Raw genomic sequence first — 19,056 nt, forward strand, 5'->3', positions numbered from 1 at the left:
TGTGTGTAAATTAGATTAAATAGCCTTTTTGGGTGAGACTTAAGAGTTTCTCCTGCTTTTAAAATTAATAGAATCAGACAGCCCTGGTGGCTCAGCGGTTTAGTGCCACCTTCAGCCCAGGGCATCAGGCTGCCTGCATGGAGCCTGCTTCTTCTGCCTGTGTACTCTGCCTCTCTCTCTCTCTCTCTCTCTCTCTCTCTCTCTCTCTGTCTCTCATGAATAAATAAATAAAACCTTTAAAAAAATAAAATTAATAGAATCAATCTCTTGGCTTTGTGGTATCTAGTATCTAGTTTAACTACTCAAAAACTTTTTTGGGCATGCTTCCTTGACTTTAGTTGATTTCTGAATCAGAGAAGCTATTATTACAAACTTACAACTGGAAAAAGATAAAGACACACAGATGTGTAGATAAACATAAATAAATAGATGAAGAAACCATTCTGGAAGAAATATTACCCAAGGAATAAGAGTAAACTCCGCAATAAGAATTTTACTCTAGAAAAAAAAAGAATTTTATTCTAGGATGCTGTTCTGAAAAGAGCATAGCAGCTGTGGGACCATTGTACTTAGGCTTGTTTGCAAAGTTTGCCTTGGGGTGGCATCTGGAAATGTAGATTTAAAGAGTTCACTTACTACTCCATTATTATTTATTTCCCTAACTGATTAGAGTGGCTCACTGTGCCTAACCTATTTGTACAAACAATATTGTTTATGCTGAACATGTGCTTTCCATTAGTCTTGAATTTTATTTTAATTTTTTTAAAGATTTTATTTACTTATTCATGAGAGACACACACAGAGAGAGAGAGAGACAGAGAGAGAGAGAGAGAGAGAGAGAGAGGCAGAGGAAGAAGCAGGCTCCATGCAGGGAGCCTGACATGGGACTTGATCCCAGGTCTCCAGGATCACACCCTGGGCTGGAGGCGGCGCTAAACCACTGCGCCACCGGGGCTGCCCCGAATCTTGAATTTTAATGTGACTGATAACTGATAAAATCCTGGACTCCTAGGCTCAGGCAAGTTTCCCTGGCAGACAATATTTCAGGCATATTATCATAGCTTGTTGAAGGAATTTAGCACATGCATGTGACTTCTTTTGAAGATGACTCTTGGAAGCTCCTTGTTTCCTCTGGATCTCTTCCCATGGACTTTTTCCCTTTGCTAATTTTGTTTTGCATCCTTTCATTGTAATTAATCATAGTCATGAGTATGACTATATGCTCAGTCCTGTGAGTCTTCCTAAGTGAATCATCTAATTCCTGGGTGGTCTTAGAAACCCCCGACACAAATGCTCAATAAGAACAAAAAAATCATTGAAAGAAGAGCTCAAAGACTGGATAGCAAACAACAGATTTGATGAAAAATAAAATTTCAGAGCTAATGAAACACATAGAATTTCACCAATATATAGACATAGAGGATAAATATTGAGATAATTAAGAAAAGAACAAACATAACATAAAAGACTATCCAACATAAGGATAATTGCTTTCCTTAAAATAGAGAACTCACCTGATGGAACATATGCAGGGGAGGGTTAGCTTGGGGATATTTAAAAACACAGTGGTAGAAAATTGCTGGGGTCACCTGGGTGGCTCAGTCAGCTAAGTGTCTGCCTTTGGCTCAGGTCATGATCTCGAGATCCCAGGATCAAGTCCTGCCTTGGGTTCCCTGGTCAGCAGGGTGTCTGCTTCTCCCTCCCCATCAGCCCCCTCTCCTGCTCATGCTCTCTTTCTCGTTTTCTCTCTCAAATAAATATATACATTTTTTTTAAAAAAGAAAATTGCTGAAAGAAGGAAAAAAATCTACAAAGAAAGGATATACTATGTACTAGTAGAAATGATAGATTGTTCAGTGTGATATATTCTAATTGAGTTATTGAGCTTTGAGGATAATAACTAATTCTGCAGATGCCAGGTAGAAGAAAGAGAGATGGAATAAAAGAGAGCCTCTACTATTGTATATTTCATTCAAAAATTGGAAGCAAATACATTAAAACATTAAGATTTGATAGATTTGAAGGGATAAGTACATGGCTTATTAAAAATGTTATTCTGGGATCCCTGGGTGGCGCAGCGGTTTGGCGCCTGCCTTTGGCCCAGGGCGCGATCCTGGAGATCCGGGATCGAATCCCACGTCGGGCTCCCGGTGCATGGAGCCTGCTTCTCTCTCTGCCTGTGTCTCTGCCTCTCTCTCTCACTGTGTTCCTATCATAAATAAATAAAAATTAAAAAAAAAATAAATAAAAAATAAAAATAAAAATGTTATTCTCTGTCCTTTATATACATTAGAAATATTTTATAATAAAAGAGAAAAAACATTTTTTTTTCAAGGAGACAACAGACTGGGGGCCTTTATTGGCTGGAGATGTCTACTTCCAGGGAGCCCCTCCCTCTCCATGCCCCCACCCCTACATGGGACATGGGAGGGGGTGGGGCTTCGGGGGCAGGACCTATGCAAGGAATCCCCAGCGTCCTGACTATTGAGCTCAGGGTGGGGACCCAGCACCAGAAATCAAGGAGAGGAGGGGTATGTTGGGCTCCCCAAGGTTTAGCTGGGAAGGAAGGGGAGGTGAGCCCTTCCCCATCAGCCCTGCAGGTGCCAAGGGCCCAGGAGAGCCCCAACTCCTGGCTCCCTTCAGTGCCTACAGGCCCCGAGGCTTGGGCAGCTGATAAGACTTGAACCCACCACCCCTTCTTTGCAGACCTGCATCATCCTATTTCACAGAGGGAGGTGGAGGCACAGGGCTCTGAGCAAGGCCTCACCTCTTGCCTGGGCTGCCCCTCCCTCTCAGGCCACTGTCCTTTCTCAGTTTCCTATTTGGCTTACATGGGGAGTCAGGACCAAGACTTGCCCATCCCAAAGGCCTAGGTGACAGAAGGGACCCTGAGGACATTAATAAATATGGATGGGCGTTCCCTGGAGGCAGTTGGCAAAGTTCAGGCTGGGAAGGGAAGACTGGCCTGGTCTGCCCCTAGGGCCGACCCACCCTCAGCCTCTCTTTTTGCGGCTCCTGGGAGCCACGATTGCGTAGTTGGCCGCATTTCCTCCCCTCTTGCCCCACAGGAGACTGGGAGTGCCCGTGCCAGCAGGGCCTGTCCCTGGCCCCTCTGGTTCATAGAGCCCAATCATTGTTTCCAAGATTAAAGCCGTCTCAGCTAAAATCTTCAAAGCCTCCTGTGGTTGGTGCAACCCCTCCCCCCACTGGCTCTTCTCCCCAGGGTCTCCTTTGGGGTCAGGTTTTCTCAGCTGCCCATGGAGCCTTGGGGGCCAGGCTCCCCATGCAGTCCTCTCTCTCCCTTCTCTGCTGGGTGGCCAGAGATTCCTTTGGGTCCAGTGGGGCCTGGGGGTCCCACGTGTCCAGGACTCCCATGGATGCCCATGGGACCAGGAAGTCCAGGGGGACCCATGGGCCCTGGAGGTCCTGGGAGTCCAGCTGGTCCCTGGGGCCAGTGGCTGCTGGTCTCAGTGAAGGTGTTGGACAATAATGGGTCCCCATACTGGGTGTTCCGGATGTGAGGTGGCCCAACAGGGGCTAGGTGTCCAGGGGGGCCAGGAGGCCCTGGTGTGCCTGGAGGTCCCCTCTCTCCAGGGTGCCCACAGCTCCAGCCTGGCCAGGGCTTCCTGGGGGACCTTGAGGACCTGGTGGCCTCTCATCTCTGTTGGGCCTCGGCTACCAGTTTCTCCCTTAGGGCCAGTGGGCCCAGGAAGCCCCTGGCCACCAACTCCATCATCTCAAGGGAGCAGTGGGGCCCTCCTGTTCTGACTCTGGGTAGCCCTCGGAGGCCTCCATCCCCAGGGCTGCCCTGAGCTGCTGGGGAGCCCCAGAGTGGGTCGGCAGCAGGGGTTGGGAGCACTAACTGCTCAGTGACAATGAGCGCTGCCACCTTGCCCTCCAGTACCTTCAGTCGCTTGGTCAGCTGACACTTTGCTGCAGTTGAGGCAACCTGAAAAGGCTGTGGGCTGAAATGCCATCGGTCGCATGGCCTGACCACCCGGGGTCCACGAAGCCAGAGGAGCCTTCCTCACAGTTCACCCCGGAGTGCCCAGGGCCGCGCCTCCACTCACGCGCCGTCACTGTCTCGTACATCACTTTGTAGGAGGGTCTCACCACGCACGGCTGTAGCTGCTCCCCGGGCAGCTCACGGGCCAGGCGCAGTGCCGCAGCACTCGTTGAAGATAGGTACGTGGCATGCACGTGGCATGAGATGGTACGGGTCACCACATACTAGCACCAGTTCCTTGTCGGGAGAACGGGGCTCCCCCGACGCTCCACGCGGCGCCGCCTCCGGGGAGAGGCAAAGCAGCGCCCAGGCTCGCGGGCCCCCGTGCTGCGCCCTCTGTGCACCGCCCCTTGCCGCCGCCGCCAGCGCTGCCTGCTCCCCAGCTCCGAGGCAGGAGAGGGGCGGGGAAGCAGGCGCTGGGCCGGTGAGAAAAAACATTATTAAATCTTTCCTGATTCCTTATTCGTATTTAAACTCTTCTCAAACATAGAAATAAAAAATATTTTTTTGAAAATCAGACTGACTTCAGAGAAAAAAAAAAACCCACCACAAATACTTCTACTGGAATGTTTGCTGGGGGCCTGGGTGGCTCAGTCAGTTGAACATCCAATTTTTGATCTAAGCTCAGGTCTTGATCACAGGATTGTGAGTTCAGGTCCCATATTGGCCTCCATGCTAGGCATGGAGGGCACTTAAAGAAAGAATGTTTTCAAACACATGAAGAGAGAATAGCATGAAATCCTCATATACTTTGTACTTGTTGCCCAACTTAATTAGTTAGCAACTTCCTGCTACTATTTTTACTCTTTTAATCTTGATGGGAGAGGCAATCACATGCGTGCAGTCTTCTGACCCCTGCTTGGCTGCATGGGAATGGGTAGAGGCCTAGAATACTTCTTTTTCAAGCCCTAAAGAGCCTTGGCAGCCTGTGCTGCTATCACCTTGTGGAGCATTCTTTCCCTGTTTCAGATTCTGTGTATTCCTTTGTTCTGCTTGAGCATGTGTGTCGCAGGTCATGTGGCCAACCCCACTACTATATCCATTCCCAGCAGGGATGAAATGCGGTCCTTAGCTTGAATCAAAAGAGGGGTGAATGTAGATCATTGCCCTGCATTGGCCACAGGCTGGGACCTGTTGACCATGATAGACTAAAACGTTGAAACTGATTTGTGTGAGAGTAAAGTGTCATTCTATCTAGTGAAATGTGTCTCTCTTGGTGACCCTAGCATTTATAAAGCATGGAGGGAGTAGACATCTTGTGACTACTCTTCTGGGTGGCAGGTATCCATACCCTATTTTGCTATCCAACATGCAGTAGGACTCTTTCTTGCCTGGAGGTAGTAACAGGTGTCACGTGCTTGATCAATCCATTTACACATATGCTTACGCACTCCTTTTATTTCCTTATGAAAATTTAAAAAGCAAATCCCCAACATAATCATTTCACTTGTAAATACTTCAGTGGTTGTCTGTAATAAAGATACTAATATAATGACAATTTCATTAGCACACCCTACAAAATTAACAATCATTCTTTAACATTATTCATACCCCATTTGTGTTAAATGTGACCTCAGACTCTTAACATTTAATGCCAGAAGGTGAGACAATGTCCGCAATGTTTTTGGGAAAGAAAGTACAGTCTTGAAAATATTAAATTTGTTCATTTTGTGGTTCAAGTAAACATTCCTTAACTAAAGAACTCAAAGATTCTAACACCTATGGTTGCTTATTTTTAATATATGTTCATTGGAAAAATTTCTTGTGAATTGAAAGATAGGAAAAAATTGGCTAAAGGATGATTTGAATAATGAACCCAGTTAAATATATATTTAAGATTATATAAACATAGGGGTGCCTGGGTGGCTCTTTTGGTTAAATGTCTGCCTTCGACTCAGGTCATGATCCCAGGGCCCTGGGATCAAGCCCTGCATGGGGCTTCCTGCTCAGTGGAGAGTCTGCTTCTCACTCTCACTCTCTCCCTGCTCGTGGTCTCTCTCTTTCTCTCTCTCTCTCTCACTCGTTCACGCTCTCAAATAAATAAATAAAATCTTTAAGATTATACAAATAAAGAATTACGAGTACAAGGTAGCCTCTAAATGTTTTATGCCTTGACAAAGTAAAAAAAAAAAAATTGCAAGGGGATGGTAACTGAGCTGATTTCCTCATTGGTCATCGCAAGGAGTCATGTGATACTGTCTCAAAAGCTAAGAGAAACCTAGTAACTGCCTAATGTGTTTCACTGCCTAATGTTTTTCACTGACAATTTTAGAGGCGTCTTTTAGGAACTAGTCTCTTGTGGTAGAATAGTATTTATCTCAACTTCAGTGGACACTCCATTTTTATTCCAGTTTATAAAATGTTAATTAAATCCAAGTAATATACATTTTTTGCTTTTGAATTAAAATACTACATGTGCCTTCCCATTTGATAAATGTCTATCATTTTACCCAAATACTCATCTGGAAAAATGTTTGGAGTGGAGTTCCTTTTTTTTTTTTTTTTTTTGAAGATTTTATTTATTTATTCATGGGAGACACACACAGAGAGAGGCAGACACAGGCAGAGGGAGAAGCAGGCTTCCCACAAGGAGCCTGATGCAGGACTTGATCCTGCACCCCAGGATCATGCCTTGAGCCAAAGGCAGATGCTCAACCACTGAGCTACCCAGGCGTCCCATGGAGTGGAGTTCTTAATGGTAATAATAGTTATTTTAGGTGATTGAATTTGGGGTGAGGTTTTTTTAAATTTTATTTATTTATTCATGAGAAACACACACACACACACACACACACACACACATACACACACACACACACAGGCAGAGGGAGAAGCAGGCTTCATGCAGGGAACCTGATGTGGGACTCAATCCCAGGTCTCCAGGATCACACCCTGGGCTGAAGGCAGTGCTAAATGGCTGAGCCACCCGGGCTGCCCTGGGGTGAGGTTTTTATATTCTCTGGCATTTACTGAATTCACTGAGTTTTGATTTATTTATTTATGTATTTATTTTTTATTTATTTTTTAAATTTTTATTTCTTTATGATAGTCACAGAGAGAGAGAGAGAGAGAGAGAGGCAGAGACACAGGCAGAGGGAGAAGCAGGCTCCATGCACCGGGAACCCGACGTGGGATTCGATCCCGGGTCTCCAGGATCGCGCCCGAGGCCAAAGGCAGGCGCCAAACCGCTGAGCCACCCAGGGATCCCTATTTATTTATTTTTAAATGAGCATGACTCTTTTTGCCAAAAGCTCTAAAGGCATTATTTAAAATATATGTATATTAAATAATACGGCATTATTAGAAAGGTAAATTATTATTATGCTGGCAATGTTGTTGCTGCTGCTTTCATTTGCTTGCTTCTGCTGAGATTTATGATAGAAGTTATTGCTTATATCAGGAAACCTCACTTATGTTCACAGGTATATTTAAAAAGAATAAGCAACCACTTCACACCTATTAGGAAGCTATTTTTTAAAAAAGACAAATGGAAAATGACAAGTACTGGTGAGAATGTGGAGAAATTGGAACCTTTGTATATTGCTGGTGGGGATGTAAAATGGTGCAGAGACTATGGAAAAGTTTAGGAGTTCCTCAAAAAACTAAATATAGAATTAGCATATGACTCAGCGATTCCACTCTTAAGTACACTATACCTAAAACATTTTAAGTCAGTTACTCAAACAGCTACTTTCATGCCCATCTTTGCAACATCATTCACAAAAGCCAAAGGTGGAAACAACTCAAGTGTCGATCAACAAATAACAGATAAACAAAATGTTGTATGTATATACAGTGGAATAATACTCAACTATAAAAACGAATAAAGTTCTGACACATGCTACAGCATGAATGAAACTTAGAACCAAATGAAAACCAAGCTAAGTCATAAGCCAGTCATGGAAGGTGAAATATTGTATAATTCCATTTGGATGGAATATCCAGAGTGGGAATATTCAATACTGCAAGTAGTTTCGTAGTTACCAAGGAGTAGGGGTAAGAAGTGGGGATGGCTGCTTAATAGCTACAGAGTTTGTTTCAGATGATGGAAAAGTTTTAGAAATAGTGGTGAGGGTTGTACAACCTCGTCAATATAATTAATGCCAGTGAACTGTACATTTAAAAATGTCTAAAATGGCAAGTTTTATGTTATATACAACGGACCCTTGAACAATGTGGGGTTTAAGGGCACCGACCACCCCTCCACACACACACACAGGAAAATCCGTGTATACCTTTTTTTTTTTTTTAAAGATTTTATTTAGGGATCCCTGGGTGGCGCAGCGGTTTGGCGCCTGCTTTTGGCCCAGGGTGCGATCCTGGAGACCGGGGATCAAATCCCACGTCGGGCTCCTGGTGCATGGAGCCTGCTTCTCCCTCTGCCTGTGTCTCTGCCTCTCTCTCTCTCTCTGTGTGACTATCATAAATAAAATTAAAAAAATAAAGATTTTATTTATTTATTCATGAGAGACAGAGAGAGGCAGAGACACAAGCAGAGGGAGAAGCAGGCTCCACACAGGGAACCCGACGTGGGAGTGCATTCCGGGACTCCAAGATCAGGCTCCAGGCCAAAGGCAGGCACCAAACCGCTGAGCCACACAGGGATTCCCTCCCACCCCTGCATACCTTTTGATTCCTTAAAAACTTTACCACTAATAACCTACTGTTAACTGGAAGTCTTACCAATAACATAAACAGTAGACTAACACATATCTTATATATTATATGTGCTATATATTATAGTCTGACAATAAAGTAAGTTACAGAAAACATCAAGAAAATCACAAGGAAGAAAAATACATTTACAGTACTATATTGTAACAAAAAAATCTGAGTATAAGTGGACCCAAGCTGTTCAAACCCATATTGTTCAAAGGTCAATTGTATGTTACAACAAAAAAGAATAAACAATGGGCTAGATTCATTCAGCATAAAAGTTTCATAGGGAATAGTATATGATTTCATATACTATTTGAGTTTGCTCCACAAACTAATAATGCTGTAGATGTAGATTTATACTCTTTAACTGAGTGTTTTCAAAATTTATAAAGATGTTTATTACAGCATCATTTACAATAGAAAAAAAAAAAAACTGGTAGCCAAAACAACCAACCAACCAACAATTGCTAAATGGCCGGACAAATTACAGTAATTAGCTTTATGGGAAATTATACTGCCATTAAAATAATAATTATGGGGATCCCTGGGTGGCTCAGCGGTTTAGCGCCTGCCTTTGGCCCAGGGCGCGATCCTGGAGACCCGGGATCGAGTCCCACGTCGGGCTCCCGGCATGGAGCCTGCTTCTCCCTCTGCCTGTGTCTCTGCCTCTCTCTCTCTCTCTCTCTTTATCTCTCTATCATAAATAAATACATAAATCTCTAAAAAAATAAAATAAAAATTATGTAGCAACATGGAAACTGATTATGACATTAAGTAAAAAAGGATATTTTGTATATTATAATTTGATATTATGTAAAAGTATATATACTGAGGGAAAATATCTAAATAATAATCAGGCTAGAGACTGTGGAATTTTTAAATAAATAACTAGTACTGTTTTCCACGCTTCCCTTTATCTTGATATATTTTATTGAAAATAAATTAGGAAATTAGGTGTTACGGTTGCAAGCTGGACTGCTGCACTGTGGCGACCGCTTGGCTTCACGCCAGCCCGCCGTCCCGGCCGAGGGTCTTCAGCCGGTGGTCCAGGGTTCAGGCCCTGGCGGGGATGCTGATCCCTCCTGGTCCTGCCTGCGTCCTGCCGGCCCCTCCTGGTCCCAAGCGGTGCATGGAACACTTGCTGAAAAATGATTTATCTGAGATAAAACTTAAGTGGGGTTCCTGTATTTTCATTCACCTCCAGCCTACCTCGAGCGCCCACTCCCTTTTCCCAGCACCGCCCCCTCTTACGACTCCCTCCCTCAGCCCCTTCCTCACGGTCGCTCCTCCGGTCTCCCCGCTCGCCGAGGGCACCCCCCGCGCCGGGGCCGCCGTGCCCCCCCCCGCGCCCGCCCCAGGACGCTCCGAACGCTCACCCCACCCTCCCCGGGCGCCGGCCCCGGATCCCCGAGGCCGTCCCCCACCCCCACCTCGGGTCCCGGCGCGGCGCGCAGGCGCAGGCGCGGAGGGCGGGCGCGGGCGCGGGCGGAATGGGGACTGCAGCGGCGGCGGCGGCGGCGGCGGCCGGGGAGGGGGCCCGCAGCCCGAGCCCCGCTGCCGTGTCGCTCGGCCTGGGCGTGGCCGTCGTGTCGAGTTTGGTGAATGGGTCCACGTTCGTGCTTCAAAAAAAGGGCATCGTGCGCGCCAAGCGGCGAGGTAGGGCGGGCCGCGCGGGCTGTGCTCGGGTGGAGGTGGGGGTGCAGGGAGCCGCCGCCGGGCGCAGGCAAGGGGCGCGGCTGCTGGTCGGGGGGTGCCTGGGTCCTCCCTCGGGGCCGGGCCGGCGGTAGGCGGAGCGCCTGGCGCCCGGCGGGAGGCTGCACGCCCACCTGCAGCGCGGCGGCGGCCCGGGCGGGTCCCGGGCGGGTCCCGGGCGGGTCCCGAGCGTCCCCCCGCGGCCGCGCCCTGCGCTCCCGCATTCCCGGAGGCGGCCCGGGCCCTGGCCGCTGGGACTCGGCATCGGCTGCGGCGCCCCGGGCCGGGCCGGTAGTGTTGCTCCGCTGACTCCTCCTTCCTGCCCAGACCCTCCGCTCCCTCTGCGGCCGCGCCGCCTACCAGCCGCCCTCCGCTTGGAGCCCAAGCGCCGCTGTGGCCCGCACTCACCGCTGCTCGGGGAGCCTCTTCTTTCAGAGGAGCCCCGAGGAGTGGAGGCGCGGCGCCTGCCTGCAGCGAGCCACGGGCCTTCCGCGCGGGCTGTGGCCCCGGCCGCCGCGCACTCGGGAGGCAGAGCCCCGCCGGTTTGCGCCCCTCTCCCGCCAGACTGCGGGAGGACAGGCCGCGGCGGGGCAGGTGGGCCGCGGAGGCGCGCAGCCTCAGGGTTAGGCAGCGGGGCTTTGCTTTTCTCGAGCTTCTGTTCCTGGGGTCCTTGGTTAAGCCTCTCTGGTTGAGGCTCGAGCCGTCTGACCACAAGTGATCTTCAGTGTGAAGAAAGCGCAAAGCAGATTTCTCAAATAAGCAAAAAATGGGCCAACTGAGTATTCCCCCGGTGGATTCACTACCAAACCCCACTGCTTAGGAGTGGGAAAGTGAGAGATGGAGCGCAGTTCTCTGCTGACATTCCTCTGTGCTAAGAGAGGCCTGAGACAGTTTACTGAATGCGAGATATAGCATGCTTTGAAACGGAAAAGAAATGCTGCTCCCAGAGAGACAGAATCTTGTGGTTGTTAGCTGTATTTTAATAAGAGCGGTATTAAGAGTTCTTTGGGGGAAATGAGACCACCAAGCCGTGGGGTTGAGAATAAGTAAACTTATTTAATAGTTCTGATTCTGGAACACAGGTGAAACTTTCTCAGAGTGTCCTAGATGGTCCAGCCAGGAGCCCCTCCAGTAAAGACATAAAAGGGACCTGTAATCTCAAATGAAAATATAAAATCGTGGATATTCATTTAAAGAACTCAAGTTTGGAGTGAAAACACTGAAATTTACATAAAATCTAAATCAAAGCAAATGCAATTTCCTTAGGATACAGATATGAAGACACAACTCGCAGTGGCAGAGTTTTCAGGGAGCCAGTTTGATGGGCTTCAGGAGTGTCTGAAGTGTTTGCTGTGACTCAAACATATTTTTTTATTAAAGATTTTTAAATTTATTTATTCATAGACACACAGAGAGAGAGAGAGAGAGAGGGAGAGAGAGGCAGAAACACAGGCAGAGGGGAGAAGCAGGCTTCATGCAGGGCACCTGACTTGGGACATGATCCCGGATCTCTGGATCACACCCTGGACTGAAGGCGGCGCTAAACCGCTGAGCCACCAGGGCTGCCCTGTGACTCAAAAATAAACAACACATGTGCCCATTGGTAAGATGTGTGAGAAGGGAACTCCACCTCTGTGATGGTCCTTCCAAAAACCTACAACCCCAGTCTCCCCATGAGAAAAACATCATACAAACATGAATAGAGGAACAGCCTGCAAAATATCTGACCAGTCCTTTGCTAAGGTTGTCAAGTCTGAGAGATTGTCACAGACAGGAGAAGTCCAAGGACACATGATGATATTGGGGAAAATCTAACGAAACCTTAATATAGACTTTAGTTAATAAAAAAAAACAATTATTGAGTAAAACCAAAGTTATTTTAGCTCAGCTTATGTATTTGAGGGAATTAATGAATAAGAAAATAAAATAACTAGAAAAAAATCTGGCCGTGATTGATACAGTTATTTATAACTACATAACATCCCTTTAAATTAATAAAAGTGAAAGTGTAATATTTGCTAATTCCATACTTTCCCACTTATCCACTTGCGACAGATTCAGTTTAGCTGAGTTGTTCATCCTGATGGAAGAAACGTATCCATTTGTTTTGATAAATTTAGTTTTGATTTGTTCAGTAGATTTTCATGAAGCTCTTATTATGTGCCAGACACTAACTATTGTAGTTATTGAAGATGTGCAGTTTTAGAATCTACTCTCCCTAAAATTTTTTCCCACCTCTGATAACAAGCAGCAGAACTGTCCATTATGAAACGCCTGAAATGGAGGATTTAGGAGGAAAGAGAAAATAGCTAAGAAGTAGGAAGTCAAGTTCTTGCATAAAAAAGACAGTCAGTTTCCTACATTATAAAAAAACTCTCACTGAAAGTTTCAATTTTAAATGAATTGCCACATGAGAGCATTTCTTTGGAGTTTTACCTTCAGGAGAGGTAAGCTCTGGTCTCAGCCCTTCTCCTGTGGGTTTTGGGGCAAGGCTTCCTCTGTTATAGGCTTTCACACACCTTGAAAGGACTTTCCCAATGAATGGAGTACCCAGATAGTCCAGGAGCACAACACAAGCTCATAGTGGACTGCCTGACTCTTGGGGAACCTTTGAAGGACTCTGCATGGGAAGAGGACATGAGGGACCACAGATCATTTTTACATTTATAGTGTTAGAATCCAGGTAAAGCAGGGCTTAAGTGAGAGAAACAAGGTAACCATTGGGTGTGAAAACATTTGTGGAAAGCCAGTTACAGCTTTTAGAATTCCTGTGCATATAGGTGAGGATGGCCAGGGAGTATGATAGCATGAAGGTGGTATCCTGCCCTGGACCAGGCTTTGTGGAAACAGTTTCAGGAAAGTCATGTGCTTGAATTTGCTGGAGGCTTTGGAGAATTGCCTAGTGAGTTGCTGTATGTAGAATGCCCTAGACTAGGATGAACCAGCTGATCTTTTTAAAATCCCTTTCATCGAAGCCAGGAGATATCACTTCATACCCATTAGGATGGCTATTGTAAAAACAAAACAAAAACATAAAATCACAAGTACTGGTGAGGATGTGGAGAAATTGGAAGTCTTGTGCACTGTTCATGGAATGTAAAATGGTGCAATTGCTATAAATAAAAAAACAATATGGTGGGACGCCTGGGTGGCTTAATGGTTGAGCGTCTGCTCAGGGCATGATCCAGTCCCACACTGGGCTCCTTGCAGGGAGCCTGCTTCTACCTCTGCCTATGTCTCTGCCTCTTTCTCTCTGTCTCTCATGAATGAATAAACAAAATCTTAAAGAAAAAGAAAAGAAAAAACAGCATGGCAAGTCCTCAAAAAATTAAACATGGAATTGGAATTACTATATGATCTAGCAATTCCACTTCTGGTATAGACCTAAAAGAAGTGAAAGCAGGATCTTGAACAAATATTTGTACATCCGTGGTTATAGCAGGAACAAAAGGATGTAGTGTGACAAAACATGGAAACAACTCAAATATCCATTGATAGATGAATGGATAAATAAATTGTGGTATATACATTCAAGGGAATGTTATTTAGCCTTAAAAAGGATTGTAATTCTGATGTGTACTACAATATAGATTAACCTTGAGAACAATATGCTAAGTGAAATATACCAGTCAGAAAAGGACAAACACTTTATGATTTTACTCAGGTATCTAGTCAAATTCATAGACAGGAAGTAAGGTGGAGGTAGCAGGGACTGCAGGAAGCAGAGAATGGAGAGTTAGTGTTTAATGGGTGCAGTGTTTCCGGTTGGAAAGATGAAAAAGTTCTGGAGATCATTTGTGGTAATAATGGTCGCACGACAGTGTGACTTAATGTCATAGAATCACACACTTAACAAGGTTTAAAATGGTAAGTTTTATATATATTTTACATAATAGAAAAATCCTTTTCAGATTTCATAGTCTCCTTGCTGAGGAGTACAGCCTAGAGGTGTAGTCACACTCTTAAGACACTTAGAAGGTGAGTGAGAGTGGAAACTGGTATTCAGGCATTCTGCTTGCTGTCATAAGCCTTCTGTGCATTGTTTCTGCAGGGTGTGTGTTCCATGGCTATGAGAGGCATGTGTGCTTTCTCCTTGCCTCTTCTTCCATCTCCAGGCACACACTTATGATCTCAGGATTGTGGGATTGAGCCCTGGGTGGGCTCTCAGCACAGAGTCTGCTTGGGATTCTCTTTCCCTCTCCTTCTGCCCCTTCCTCTGCTTGTGTACTCTCTCTCTCAAAATAAATAAATAAAATATTTAAAAATAATTTATTCTTATTTTCATATGATATAAGCAAAATACCCCTTGGTCTTATTGGACCTGTTGGACACAGTATTTCTTCCTCAAAAATATTTATAGGTATAGTATAAAATATAACGGTATTTATATTTTCATTCTTTTAATTAAGTCCTTAATGAGTAAGCAATCATCTTCTATTTTATTTTATTTTAAAGATTTATTTATTTATGGTAGACAGAGAGAGAGAGAGAGAGAGAGACAGAGGCAGAGACACAGGAGGAGGGAGAAGCAGGCTCCATGCCGGGAGCCCGATGTGGGACTCGATCCCGGGACTCCAGGATCGCACCCTGGGCCAAAGGCAGGTGCCAAACCACTGAGCCACCCAGGGATCCCCGCAATCATCTTTTTAAAAAAAATCATTTCAACTGTGAGGGACTAGAAAAGACCACTTTTCACATTAAATAGGTGATGGGGATTTTTTAAATTTATTTTTTATTGGTGTTCAATTTGCCAACATATAGAATAACACCCAGTGCTCATCCCATCAAGTGCCCCCTCAGTGCCCATCACCCAGTCACGCCTAGCCCCTGCCCACCTCCCCATCCACCACCCCTAGTTCGTTTCCCAGAGTTAGGAGTCTCTCATGTTCCGTCTCCCTTTCTGATATTTCCCACTCATTTTTTTTTCCCCTTCCTAGGTGATGGGGATTAAGCAGTTTGCTTGTGATGAGCACCAGGTGATGTATGGAGGCGTTGAATCACTATATTGTACACCTGAAACAAATATTACACTGTACAGTAACTAACTGGACTTTGAATACAAACTTAAATACCACTTTCCAAAAAGTAATATGCACAATCCCACACTCCCTCAGTCCACACTCCCTAATAATTCTGGCCCAGGAACTTGTGACTGTAAACTGACCTCATTTAGATATTGCCTGGAACAGCCTGAGAGGCAGTGCCCTCGACCCAGGAGCGGCAGTTAGGCAGAGGGTTTGCCTGGCTGTTCATGTCCAGTCAGAACTCTTTGGGGTGATTCAGCAGAATATATCATAAATTCCCAGACATAATCATATTTTTAAAAAGCACCTTCTTCCTGACTAGAGTTGTTGGTAATTGTTTAAAATCTGGGAAGTAAAAATAAATAAATAAATAAAATAAAATAAAATAAAATAAAATAAAATAAAATCTGGGAAGTACATAAAACTATGAATAGGAAAATTAAAAGTATCATCTCTTCAACTTGAGATAACTTTTTATAGTTAGGGTGTATTTCTTTCTAGTCACATTAAATAGTTATCTTTCAAAGTAGAATTTTAATGAAAAATTCTACATACAAAATATATCTAACACATATCTAGGGTATAGAGTAATGACCACCACCCAACAGATATTCAAAAAAATATATATATCCTTAAAATCTTAAAAAATGCTTTTTATTATGGAAAGTGTCAAACGCATACATAGAAAAAACAGTGTAATGGGCCCTCATTGTACTTGGCTTCAACAATCATCTTACTTCATCTGTCCCCCAGGGTCATTCCTCACCCTCAGCCCACTGGGAATTTTGACCCAAACTTCAGGCAGCATACTGTCTCCTCTAGATATTTCAGCAAATATCCCTTGGTTCGACAAAGCCATAATATATTATACCTAAAGATTAACAGTTAATCTTTAATATTCTCATGGTCAGTGTGTAATATTCTGTGATTATTTCAAATTTTCCCTCACTTTATCTTTTAGAATCAGGATCCAGTTCTGGCCCAATACTGCTTTTAGGTAGTACATCTCTTTATGTACTTTCTAAAATGGAGCAGAACATACATGTGTCTGTGCTGTGTGTGTGTCAGTTTATATCTTGTGGTTATGTTCCATCTGTCATGAGCTCATCCCATGTTATTAGATAGTCTTTGAAAATATATTCAGTGGCTGTTACCATTCTCCTTTTGTAGGACATGGGTGTGTCTAGTTTCTTTGTTAATGTAATACGTTACATTGACTATCCTTGCATGTAAATCTTTGTGGGTTCTTTCCTTTGAGTATCTCCCTTGCAGTAGAAGTTTAAAAGCGATGTTCTTATAAACTGTGTGTATGCATATATAGCCAAATTGACTTCCAGAAATATCATATCTATTTTCAATCCCACCAGCAATGCCTGGGAAGCATGCTCATATTTAAATGTAGTGGAAATATAAACATGTATACCCCAAATTCATTTTCCACAGTTTTGACTTATCTCTTGCAGTTTCATTCTAGTCATCATGACTGAGAGCTCATTATCGTAGATTGTTCTGTTCACATCAAAAGATCACACTGGTACAGGTATAAATATCTGACATCTACCTGTCATGAAAGCAGGAATCAACCACATTGGCTTCTCTGCCCTCAGGGTGCATCAGGGGCAGCCTCCATCTCTGGGAGAGAAAGCCTTGCAGTTGTATCAGGGAGAAAGTAGATGCTCTTTAAGGGCAGAAACCATGCCTTGGAAGTCTTTTAAAGTCTTTGTATTCACTAAGGACTGTGTACATAGTGGTTCTAATAAATACTTAATAGGTAAGCAGAGTAAGGAAATAGAATACAACTATTGACTGAGCTTCCTGGAGGGAGTAGGATGAGAAAGGAGAATGTGTTAATATATACCACATTCATTTTCCCTTTGAAGCACAGAATTTCATTTTCTGAAGAAACAGTGAAACTTTATCACAGCAGTTAATGTATTATGGTCAACAGTGTGTGGGCTAACCTGGAAATTTTTATGTATTGTTTATGAACTACTTCTTTTAAAAAACACTGGAGTATAATTATGTAAACTGCACAAATCTTAAGGGTACAGTTTAATGAGTTTTGAGAAATAAATATACCTGTGTAACTGACACCCCAGTAAAATAATTGATTATTGCCATAACTCTAAAAAGTTCCCTATGTCCTTTTTCATTTTGTCTTCCTCAAACCAGAATACCCATTCTTCTGATACCTATTTGCATAGAGTGAATTAATTTTGCCAATTCTTGAACTTCATATAAGTGGATTAATACAGTATGTATTTTCTTATGTCTAACTTATTTTTTGGCTCATCATGGTTTGAAGATTCATCACGATGTGTGTATCAAAAGTACATTTCTTATGTTGCTGGATAGTGTTCCATTGTTTGAATACCATACTTTGCTTATTCATTCTTTGGTGATGAACATTTTGGTTGTTTCCAAATTTTTAAGTCTTTTAAAAACATAATGTTTTCATTTCTTTCCAGTAAATACCTTGGAGTAATAGTGTTGGTTAATGAAGTAGGTATATAATTAAATTTTAAGAAACTACTGAACATTTTCCCACTATAATTGTACCATTTTACATTCTCATTAGCAGTATATGAGGGTTTTTGATGTTCTGCATTCTTTTCAACATTTTGTATTGTCACCTGTTTAATTTTAGCCTTTCTGGTGAGCGTATAGTGGTATCTCATGACTTTCATTTGCATTTCCGTGACACTGTATGATATCAAAATTTTTTAAAAATTTTATTTATTTATGATAGTCACACACACACACAGAGAGAGAGAGAGAGAGAGAGAGAGAGAGGCAGAGACATAGGCAGAGGGAGAAGCAGGCTCCATGCACCAGGAGCCCGACGTGGGATTCAATCCCGGGTCTCCAGGATCACGCCCTGGGCCAAAGGCAGGCGCCAAACTGCTGCGCCACTCAGGGATCCCCTCAAATATCATTTTTAAAAAAACTTATTTATTTTGGAGAGAGAGTGCACAAGCAGGAGGGGAGAGGGACAGAGAATCTCAAGCACATTCCATGCTGACCATGGAGCCTGATGGGGGGCTTAATCCCACAACTCTGAGATGATGACCTGAGCTGAAAACAAGAGTTGGGTTGCTTAACCAACTGTACCACCCAGGTGCCCCAATATTGAGTATCTTTGTGATCTATTCTGGAGAATGTTTCACGTGTGCACTTGAAAAGAATGTGTATCCTACTGTGTGTATATATATATATATTTTTTTCATGATGGTTTTATCTGTTAAAACCAATCCTTCCAGTATTCAGATAACTTTTTCCATAATTTTCTGTTTAGATGATCTGTCTATTGATGTGAATGTATTATTATCCGTTAGTTCTTTTATGTTTATTATTAACTTTTATGTATTTCAGTGCTGACATGCGAGGTGCTTAAATATTTACAATTGTATATTCTTGTTGGATTATATTCTTTATCGTTATATAGTCGCCTTCTTTGTCTCTTGTTACAGCTTTTGTCTTAAAGTCTATTTCGTCTATTTGTTTTAAAGTCTATTTTGTCCAATATAAGCATTCTTTGCACACTTTCTTTTGATATCCATCCCCTTACTTTCAATCTGAAGGTGTCTTTAGATCTGAAATGAGTCTCTCTCCCATATAGATGGATTTTGGTTTTTTAAAATCCATTTTATCACCCTGTGTCTTTTTTTTTTTTAC

At 43.7% G+C, this 19,056-nt stretch overlaps 1 protein-coding gene and 1 pseudogene across 1 annotated transcript in view; one reads left to right on the forward strand and one right to left on the reverse strand.

The window, feature by feature from the left end:
- Nucleotides 1-2,993: 2,993 nt before the first annotated feature.
- Nucleotides 2,994-4,444, reverse strand: LOC121488821 (annotated as a pseudogene).
- A 5,701-nt stretch (nt 4,445-10,145) lies between these two features.
- Nucleotides 10,146-19,056, forward strand: part of NIPA1 (NIPA magnesium transporter 1) — a 53,522-nt gene continuing 44,611 nt past the window's right edge. The window contains exon 1 of the mRNA XM_041753433.1: nt 10,146-10,321. Coding sequence (XP_041609367.1) covers nt 10,156-10,321 — 166 coding nt within the window. The 5' untranslated portion in view covers nt 10,146-10,155. The remainder of the gene's footprint in view (nt 10,322-19,056) is intronic.

The sequence above is a fragment of the Vulpes lagopus genome, chromosome 4, assembly GCF_018345385.1.
Source record: "Vulpes lagopus strain Blue_001 chromosome 4, ASM1834538v1, whole genome shotgun sequence".
Taxonomy (NCBI): Eukaryota; Metazoa; Chordata; class Mammalia; order Carnivora; family Canidae; genus Vulpes; species Vulpes lagopus.